This window comes from Cryptomeria japonica, chromosome 2 (assembly GCF_030272615.1).
Source record: "Cryptomeria japonica chromosome 2, Sugi_1.0, whole genome shotgun sequence".
NCBI lineage: Eukaryota > Viridiplantae > Streptophyta > Pinopsida > Cupressales > Cupressaceae > Cryptomeria > Cryptomeria japonica.
In genome coordinates this window covers 599,689,361-599,700,423 of record NC_081406.1, presented here as the reverse complement: position 1 = coordinate 599,700,423, position 11,063 = coordinate 599,689,361, and the positions used below count along the sequence as shown (strand labels likewise).

The 11,063-nt window shown below is 32.2% G+C and overlaps 1 protein-coding gene across 1 annotated transcript; it reads left to right on the top strand.

Moving 5' to 3' along the window:
* The first annotated feature begins 2,291 nt into the window (after window positions 1–2,291).
* On the top strand, window positions 2,292–4,219 carry LOC131062977 (transcription factor TT2-like). The gene is made up of 3 exons (XM_057996722.2): window positions 2,292–2,430; window positions 2,541–2,670; window positions 3,664–4,219. The coding sequence occupies exons 1-3, from the start codon at window positions 2,292–2,294 to the stop codon at window positions 4,217–4,219; spliced, it is 825 nt and encodes a 274-aa protein (XP_057852705.2).
* Window positions 4,220–11,063: the final 6,844 nt, after the last annotated feature.

Genomic DNA, 11,063 nt, shown 5'->3' with positions numbered 1-11,063 from the left:
TATTTCAATGGATACGATAATTTCAAAAATTTGAAAGCTTGTGTTTGTGATTGGATTATTACATGATTATGACAAGTAGAAGTAATATGCCAATTTATCTTGTAAACTCATCTTAGGACTTGGGCGTTTGTTTTCCAACTAAGTATTTAGGTGTCACTTTTTTGGGTGGTTTTAGTTCGCACTTTTGTAATTACCATTTAATGATTTTCTATACTACTCATATTTATAAGATGCATGGGATGGAGGTATTGGATAGTGAGTTTATTTATGCTGTCAAAATTACCGAATAATGCATTTGGTTGCTTTAGAGTCGGGGGGTTTTCTTCTAATAGGTTTTTCACCATGTACACCTATGTTGTGTTATGACTTATGTTCTATATGTGTTTCTCCTTTGTATAATTGTAAAGATCTTAAAATTTGTACAATATTGTTCTCTAATATTATTTTAGGAAGTGTTTCCATGCACCTTGCTTCCTTTCAAAATATGTATATGACATATTCTAAAATATAATTAATTTATTGAATAAATTTTATCATGAATAGATTCAATAAGTTCCTAAATGGGTATGAATTTCCTTTTAGTCTATATTTTAGGGAATCTTTATTATGGGATATGTAGAGAATTTGTTTTCTTGTAAATAATTTAATATTCATTATGATCATACGAGAGTCATTTTGTGCGAGTCTATTGAGAAGGGAGTGTGGAAACCATGGGTTCTTGTAAGTTTGCAATGGTTTAAATATTGTTGCAAATTTTCCCAGTATAATGAAGCTCGTGGGGATTCTTTAATCTATACAATTTTCCCACATTAAATATTTGTGATCATTTGTAATATGGGTTGTTATGTACATTGTCCTTGGATAAGGGAAATGGAAAACATAAGATTATGTTTTATATATTAAACAAATGATGTGAATTGGAGTTACTAAAAAAATTAAGATGACCAAATTCAAGCCAATGTCAACACCAATGGGAACCTAAGGATTCACTATAAAAACCTATGCCCTATAATGTTTATTGAAAGGGTACTATTTCATCTACACATTTAAAGCAACATTATGACTTATAATTAGAGCAACATAGCTTTGTCAAATCTCAAGGAAAATGAATATGTATAATTGAATATGATATGGATTTTTTTTTATTATTATAAAAACATCTTAAAGATGATGACAAATCCAATTATGCATGAAATATTAAAACATATAGAAGCCTATTATCACATTTTAAAAGAAAAAAAACATTCAAATTAAGCTATCTAACTTCAATATTGTTCTACTTTGTGATCAATTTATAGATGTATTTACAAAAATTCAATCACTTAAGTTCAAAATTTTTAAGAATGAATTGAATCAATGAACAATTGTAATAAATTAAATAGAATTGAATATCTATATCAAGATACCGAATTATCTAATATTATTATGGAAATAAATTTACAATAACAATTTGTATATATTTTATATTTTATAGACAATTAAAATTCTTTTAATCATATATCCAATATACCAAAATACAAATTTATTATTTAATAATACCTGACGATGATGTAATTATTTCATCAACTAAGACACCATACCAAACATCCTCCAATGACATTTGACATTCTAACTAGATTTGGTTTTCCTATAACTCCACCTGCTACATCACTAAATTTGTCTATTTGAGTGTAAAAAGTCCTCCTCCTCACCATATATTTGTAGATAGCTTTATAAGTTTTTCTTAAAGCTCATACTCCTATTTCCATTGAAACAAGATTTACTTGCTAGTGGGTAGCCGCTAAATGCCATAGATTCAACAAATTCTAGAAATCATGGGTAGATTGATTTCACATGACAGAGGAGAGATTGCAAATCCACATGGAGCCCATGGATTGCCATTGATCATTTTCACCATATTTATTTATGCATTTTCTTTTTCCTCTCGTGTTTTTAGTCCTCCCTCACGTTATAAAATGCCAATGGAAGAATTATACAGTATGGAAAGCCTTGTCCTCGTGCAAGAGAATAAATGTAGTTATATATGGGGACGTAAAGAAAATGTCAAATCTCTGAAATTAATATTTCGAATTATGGAGATTCCTAATGTAGTTATATTTCAAGCTTTCGAAAACAGATAAGAATGGCCTGGAATTTGTTGTTGTAAACCAAGTAAAATACTCTAAATTTTATAATTCACCACGCTTGCAGTGCAGTGCAAGTTTGCTTGTTAAGTTTGGTCTTCCTTATATATTATTCTTGGTATATGGTCTAATGAAAGGGTGAAGGAGAAAGAAGGTTCCGAATTGAAAATGGTAAGGAAACCATGCAGCTCTGATTTAAGGCCAGGCTTGAATAAAGGAGCTTGGACTCCTCATGAAGATCTGCTCCTCAAAAACTATGTGCAAACTCATGGAGAAGGGAATTGGAGCAATTTGCCTCACAAAACAGGTAACGTGTGTGCATGGAATTGTTGTCATGTATGAAGTTTTCTGTTGATTAGGGTTTTTCTTTTTATGAATGGGGAAGAAAATTGGTGCTGGGTATTCTGAAAAAAGCAGGTCTTCTGAGATGTGGAAGGAGTTGCAGGCTACGTTGGATGAACTATCTTCGACCAGATGTGAATCATGATAACATTTCTGCAGATGAAGAGGAACTCATTATCAGACTTCACAAGCTTCTTGGTAACAGGTATCCTTTTGTCTCTACTTATCTAATTGCTAGAAGAAATACGTGTGTAGTTGGTACATAGAATGCAACTGTCTAATTGATTGAGAAGAGAATACAATCTAGACAATATGGGAATATTTTATTTTAGATCAACTGTTGAAACATGTTTATCTACTGCAACAGAGATTTTGGATATAGGGGTTATGGTTTGTTGGTTGGAGTTTTTGTTGGTTTTGGCATAGTTCAACTCTTATGTCTTATAGATCGGCACAGTTCAACTTTCAAGTCTCATAGACTGGTGTAGTTTAACTCTCGAATTTAATAGATTGTCTGATCTTGTGAATGCCATTACAAACTTTCATTTTATTCCAATGTTTCAATAATCTCCTTACAATTGTATACCAGCCAACTTTCAAGTCTCATAGACTGGTGTAGTTTAACTTTCGAATTTAATAGATTGTCTGATCTTGTGAACGCCATTGCAAACTTTCATTTTATTCCATTTCAATAATCTCCTTACAATTGTATACCAGCCAACTTGAATTGCGACATAGTTTAACCTCAGGTTTTATAGATTGGTGCAATTCAACTTTCAGGTCTCATAGACTGGTTCTACCTAGTTTAACTCTTAGGTTTTATAGATTGGCCTAGTTCAACTTTCAGTCTCATAGACTGGTTAGACATAGTTTAACTCTTAGGTCTTATAGATTGGCGCAGTTCAACTTTCAGGTCTCATAGATTGGTATAGTTCAACTCTCAGTTCTAATATAGTGTTTGATTTTATAGACGTCATTAAAAACTTTCATTTCAATAATTTTTACAATTGTATACCAGCCAACTCGAATTTCAAAAAAGAAATTCAACAATAAATCACTAGAAAATGGAATATAGATATAATGTTTTCAATTTTGTTTGGAATATAGATATAATGTTTTCAATTTTGTTTTCCTTCTGCAGAGATCTTTCTAGAATTAACTTATATTTTTAACATGACAAAACCTCGAGTACTTGCAGGTGGTCGTTGATAGCAGCTCGCATAGCTGGCAGAACAGATAACCAGATAAAAAATGTATGGTATTCACGTTTAAGCAAGAAGGTTGCCAAAACAGCAACCCAGCGTTGTAATGTAGTAAAACCAGTGCCATACAAATATAAAACATATCCCCGGAATGAAGATAATATTGTGACTGCTAATCCTGAAGTAATGTGTGAGCAAATCATGGATGAAGATGGCAATCACCTTCCATTTGAGGCAACAAAGAAGAGTGGAAATGGTGAAGAAGTGATGAAGCAAATTGGTGATAGTGCTGATATTGAATTAATCATAAACCATCCAGTCTGGCTTTCCCCACCACCAAAAGCTCCATCTCTCATAGAAATGCAAAACACCTTTGGCAATTCAGACAATATTGGAGACATCATAAGCCAAAGCTTTTGTTGGGCATCTTCATCTCTGTCTCCACTGCATTTTAATGGTGTTCCTACTTCTTCAGAGCATTTGCAGGGTACTGAGGATGCCCAAATGAGGTTTAATGGCACTGGCAAACAAATTGTCAAAAGTTATGATTGAAATCTGCAAACCCTGCTGGAATAACATATACCCATTTATGTGGGTGAAGAAGTACAAGTGTGTTTGTGTTGTAAAGAAGGAAGAAAGTTGAGTGTTGATTGGAATGAAAATAAGCATACAGCAAATAGTTGTACAAATAGTTGTGCATTGGGTGAGGCTAAAATTATAGTATTTTCCATCAAAACAGCAGTTGTGGGTGGAGACGAAATAAGAGTTTTGAGATCCAATGGAATAAAAGCATTACATTTCTTAATGCGAGATTCAGCCTGTTTGTGCTGCTGCATTGGAAATCAGAATTTCATATTTAATGTATCTGTATTGGTACCAAAAGATATTCTATGAGTATGAATCCAGTATAACTTCTTATGATCAATCAATTTTTTTTTGGGAAATTCAGTCATGGGTTATGCGTCGTAGAGACTAACCATAAGTATTAATCTTTGAGACTAAAATTTCAGTTTTTAATTGACTGATTAATGAGAATCTAGTTGCAGGTAGTTGTACCAAAACAGATTTTCTTGGTTTTCTGAAACCTTTTGCTGCTACGTGACCCAGTTCTTGTCAGGCATGCATGTTCCTGCTGGTAAGAGTTACAATTTATCTTGGTTATTATTTATTATATATTTTAGAAAATTAAGTAATTTTATTTTATTTTTTATGAATAGGCCTTTTCTATTAAGTATAAATATTAAAGTATATATTCACATAAAAAAGTTCAGGGATACAAGATCACTTCAAGAATCACACGGCAAGATGTAAGAGTCAAAAAAAATAATTATTTTTTAATTAATATTGATTTTTATCTTTTTTTTTCAATATAGATATATAACTTTTTCATAAATAATTTATGTGAATCATTAGTGCTAAAAGATTTCAAATTTTCCTATTAAATATTTACTTTAATTAGATATATAACTTTTCAATAGATAATCTATGTGAATCATTAGTAACAAAAAGATTTCAATTTCTATTACATTTATTTTTATTTTTATTTTTGTCGATAAAAGTGGATAGAACCACTGAATTATATTAAATTTTAAAAGTTTTTTATAGTGTTTGGTTCAAAAAGCACTGAAGGGAAAGAACTAGTAAGAAAACCCTTTAGTATTGCTTAACAAACACAAGTCTATTCTACCCAATACAAAATGCCCATTGGCATAGTACATCAAAAAACTCATCCCAATTACATAAGCCACATTAGATATAAAGGAAGCCGCTAGTACAAGCATATAGAAGGAAGATTAAAGTATGATCACCAAAGGATGCATAGCTATTGCTGCCAAAAAATATCAGCCTGAACCACCCCTCTCTATGAAACACAATTCTCCAAGCCATTTGTTAGAATGATACTACATAGTAGAAAGAAAACCATAATCAGAGACCCTGTTAAAATAAACATTGTAAACAAGCATAGCAGAACCCAAATGAGGAGAAAGAGAGGATGCTGAAGTCCTCGTGGAGCCAAAATAAATCCAATCCACAGAAACGACCACAGAACGAACCAAGAAAAAAGCAACAAAAGGAGGAGCCAATTCAGATACCAATTAATCTGTAGATTCCAAGAACTAAAGGACAACCACTAGCTACCAACCCGAACCAAGAGCTTCCGGACAAAACAAAACATTTTGGTAGGTGATACATAGTGAACAAAACTGAGAGAGACATAAAACCCACCACAAAACTTCCATATATACCATTCACTCGAAAGAGCAATATCAAAATATGATGGCAAAAGTATGATGCCACGAAACCACAATTCTCACTGCAAACCCATAAATGAAGCAAACTAACACGTCACTATAATCATCAGTGAATGACCGAACAAGGAGAACGCACGAGCGAAGATACCCAAGACATCCCTCCCAATTTAACGGAACATGATTAACACATAAAAACCAATCACCAAGAAATGATTACAAGGAAGTGCCCGCGCAGAACAACAAACCATAATCTGTAATAAGTACTTCAAAAAGATACTCAAAGCACCAATATAACATGTTATGAGTACTTTCAGAGATACTCAAAGCGCCGTTAAAATAAACAGGCCAACTAAATATGAAATGAAAGCCACACCAACCTTATTCAGAACAAAAAAAATGCCAAAACAAAACAATCACACAATTGCAGACCCCACACCCTCCATGTTCCATGTAGAAAATCTTGTCGAATATGCCATTAACAAGGGAGTTCTCATAAGGTGAACACCCTCCTCAATGTCACATACGAAAGAAAAGCCACACCAAATAAGGAGAGTGATGAAAACTACAACTATGCCCTTCTTTACTTCAAATATTCCAAAACCAAGGAAGGGATCTCATCCACACTTACCTCCCGCATATTAGCATAACTGTCAATAGCTAAGTTAGCCAAGAAATCTACAATCTTATTCACTTCCCTATAACGGTGGGAAATCAAGAAGGAATAAAAAAAATCTAATTTTTGCAAAATATGATCAAGTATATAATGAAATTGCCAACAATTTGACTTCTTTTTCATGACACTTTGGATAATAACCATAGAATCACCCTCAATTATCAAGTCCTTAATTCCCATAGATATAACCATATCCAAACCCAAGGACAAAGCAAATAATTCTACATAATTGTTAGACTTGAAACCAATCGCATGACAATGAGCCTGAATAAATCTTACCTTATGATCATAAATTACCATACCAGCCCCTGCCAGGCCAGGGTTCCCATGTGAAGCACCATCAAAATTCAATTTAAAGTTCCCTTGCGGAGGAGGTTTCCAGCAAGAAAAAATTCTCTTACTTATAGCATTAGTCTTATTCAAAATAGATCCATGAGAAGGTAAGACTGATAACATTCTCCAGACTCGAGTTACCCTACCATCCCAATGAGAAAAAGAGGTAAGGTTTTCCAAATTCTTATAGATAAAAGACAAAAAAACTTCAGAGATGGAAGTTTCAATCCTCAATAAAACCTCAGCCAAGGGAGAGCTTGTTTGTTTAAAAATCCTATTATTACATTCTAGCCAAATATTCCAAATCACAATAGATGGAGAAATAATTCAAAGACATGCATAGAAAGATGAGGCAAACAGGAGAGGCCAGGCTCTAAAGTGGGAAAGAAGATCCTTAACAATAACAAATGATAGATTTAGCTTTTCAAACAACCACTGCCAGCAAGCATAGGCAAAATCGCAATGAAGAAACAAGTGTGCAGAGGATTCTAAATTTTTATTACAAAAGACACAAGAAAATACTGCAGTAATACCCAACCAATCCAACCTCATTCCTATAAGGACCCTGTCCTATACTGCTAACCAAAAAAAAGCACCAACCTTTGGGAGGCAAGCCATATGCCAAAACATCTTGTATGGCCAAGTAGATAAGTCTTTATCAACCAAGAGAGAATTATAGCCATATTTAACTGTGTACTTACCAGAGATATTCCTTGTCCAGATAAGTTCATCCTCAGCATAAGAAAGAATTATTACTCTCTCTCCCAACATCTTTTCATATTCTAATTTCACATTCTGATCAATATCTAAAAACTCAATTGATTTCCATCTTGCCACCTTAAGATTCCCACTATACTCAATTTCAAAATAATTAGCCACAAAGACACCCCAAAGGGAAGAAAGAGTGGAAATTAAAGGAGACCAATCCCTTGAGTTCGCTAGAAGGGGATGTCCATTCCAAACTTCCTCCCAAAACCTGACCTTTCTACCATTATGAACAATCCATGAGAGATGAGGCAAAATCACTGATCTACATTTACATAGAAAATTCCAAATAGCTGAACCAGATGGGAAATTAGAAACTTGAAAAACATACTCCCTTGGACCGTTGTTTAAATATTTAGCAAACATAATCTGTGCCCAAAAGGAGAATAGTCTTTCATACAATTTCCAAACCAGCTTAGCACCTAAGGCTAAATTTTGACTTTCTAGACTCCTAATGCCTGTGCCCCCAAGGTTTTTAGGCAAACAAACTTTATCCCATGCTACCAGAGGGAGTTTCTTTTTACCATCTTTATTATTACTCCAGAGGAAGGACCTAAGAGTATCTTGCAAACTAACAATAACCGCTTTCGCAGACTGCAAAACAGACATGAGATAAATAGGAACAACATTTAGGATAGACTTAATAAGAACAATCTTACCAGCCAAAGATAACCATCTATGATTCCAGGAAAGGATCCTTCTAGAGATACCTGAAATGATGTGATCCCAAAACTCAACTCTATCCTGCTTAATGAAGAAAGGTATACCAAGATAAGAACAAGGAAGATTTCCAGATGCAAATCCCCAAAAAATCTTCAATCTATCCTAAATCAATTGTGAAGCATGAAGGAAAAAAATCTTTGATTTCTCAACATTGACTTTCTGACCAGAAAATGATGCATAATTCTGTATTATCCCCTTTATCACTCTTGCCTCACCCAAAGAAGCCTGACCAAATAACAAGGTATCATCTGCAAACAAGCAATGAGAAATTCTTTGTGGAACAATTTTTACTTTACTTTCTATTATTTATTATTTTATTTTTTAATTTTGATATTTATCATAATCAAATATGATTATGTAAAATTATTTGAATAATGTATATCATGATTTTTAATAAGTGATAACATTTATCACATTTACAATATTTATAATTTTATATAAATAAGATATAATAGATAATTTTTTTTTAAAAATTGATATTAAATTTTGTATTAAATGTTGTCAATATTTCTCATTAATTATGCATATGTATATATTATAATAATAGTTATTTATTTATTTTTGGTTAAAGTATTTGTTTTATTTGACTGCTTCGTCAAAATAAATATCTTATTTGGGATAATATGATAAAGAAAGGATTTATGAATCCTATATTTATCCTATGGCAAATCTGGTTGGAGAGAAATCATAAAATACTCTAAGGATATCAAGGTACCCATTGAGTATGTATGGAAAAATGTTTTAGACTCATTAAAAGAATCGCAAAGTGCTCTTTTGATCAAATTGTTATCCCTTTTGATATTTTAGAAACTTGATTTATGTCATCTTATTGGTTCAACTTCTTCTAGGTCTCAAATTAAATTCTTCTCATAAGGTTAATAGAGTTGGTAAATCATCCACCACCCTTTGGATGCTTCCAAAATTAATATTGATGGTTCGTCTAGGAGTAATCCTAGAGCAACTAGGACCAATGGACTTGGGTTTATTAGTAATGATTCAATTTTTTTTCTCTCTTCTACTATGATATTTGGTACTATTAATCAAATAGATGTCCATGATATCCTTCTTTTTTTGGAGAAAGCTTATGAACTCAATTGGAAGATGGTTAAGTAAAACAAATTTAATGATTTTAGCTTCTCCTTGAGTAGAGGAAATGTTAATGACTCCTCTTAGTAATTGGTTTCTTTTGTAGCTCAAATTATTTGTCTTTCTTATAACTTCAATTCCATCTATTTTGTTCTTATTCGTAGTGAATTGAATTTGATTGATTCTCTTGTTAAATGGGCTTGTAAGGCTATTTGAAGTTGAGCGTGTCAAGTTAGGATTCTTTATCCCCTAATCAATCTTCACAATGATTAAAGCTAAATCTTGCTACTAATTCTACTAGTTCTTGGTGGTAAACCTCTTTCGATTTTATTCTTTGTTAATATATTTTTATTCCGCTTTTGTCAAAAATAACATATTATATTATCTATAATTATGTATTTATAATGCATAACAAGTATTAAGGCATTTATTGCTAATTAACTAATTATATAGATTATAAATATTATATTAATTTGGTCAATAGGTCATTAAGGTGAGTATTTTCTATATTTGTTAAATTGTTATACTCCTTGGTTATCCAAAAATTCGTATTTCGTAGCTGTGTATTTTATTTTTGTTTGTCGAAATAAACCAAAAAAATTTCACCATGTCATGTAAACTATCATGTAATCATTCACAATTCAAAAATAATGTATCATCCATATCATGAAGAGCTCTTTCGGTTATTTTATGTAAAATATGAAAGATTACATGACATATTTTGATTTTGAAATGTTACCCAACATATTTATGACAACCAACATATTTTATTGTGATCATAATAATAATATAAAACATTAGATTTTGATAGTTATTGTAAAACAAATAAATAGTAGAATGATCTTTACATATTGTAGCATAATTCCTTGGAAAAACTATGATAATCATGCTCTTTGATCTCTTAAGAATCAATGATGGGTGGAGGATTCAGCCCATAATATGAGTTATGGAATAAACATTTACACCATTGGTTAAATTGCTTATATAATGTTATGTGATTGAATGGTTACATGGAAGTAACATGCATGCACACAAGGCAGTGACAAAATTATGATAGTTTCTTAATCATACATCTTTCTGATAGACCAATTCTAACTTTCCTGAGTTATATGAAGATTTTTCATTGAAAATGTTTCTTTATCCATAGCTTGCCTTGTCTACCTTTTAAAAGATACTACCCCTATCAATTTAAAATCCTGTAAAACGTTTTTGTGAGAAGCACAGCAAGAAGTGAAGGATTTTAGAATGCAAAATGCCTTTGGCAATTCAGACGATATTGGTGACATCATAAATCAAAGCTTTTGTTGAGCATCTTCATCTCTGTGTCCATTGCAATTCAATGGTGTTCTTACTTCTTCAGAACATTTACAGGGTATATAGGATGCTCAAATGCGATTTAACGTACAGAAAGGCAATGGCAGACAAATTGTCGAAATATTAGGATCAGAATCTGCAAACCCAACTGGAATCTAGTTGCAGGTAATTGCAAGAAAACATATTTTTGTTGGTTTTCTGAAACCTTTTATTGCTACGTGACCCAGTTTCCAGTGCTTGTTAGGCTTGC

Excerpts from the sequence above, each read along its gene's own strand:
- LOC131062977 (XM_057996722.2), top strand. The coding sequence starts at position 2,292 with ATGGTAAGGAAACCATGCAGCTCTGATTTAAGGCCAGGCTTGAATAAA. Across the intron at positions 2,431-2,540 it reads CAATTTGCCTCACAAAACAG|GTCTTCTGAGATGTGGAAGG; the intron begins GTAACGTGTGTG and ends TGAAAAAAGCAG. Across the intron at positions 2,671-3,663 it reads CACAAGCTTCTTGGTAACAG|GTGGTCGTTGATAGCAGCTC; the intron begins GTATCCTTTTGT and ends GAGTACTTGCAG.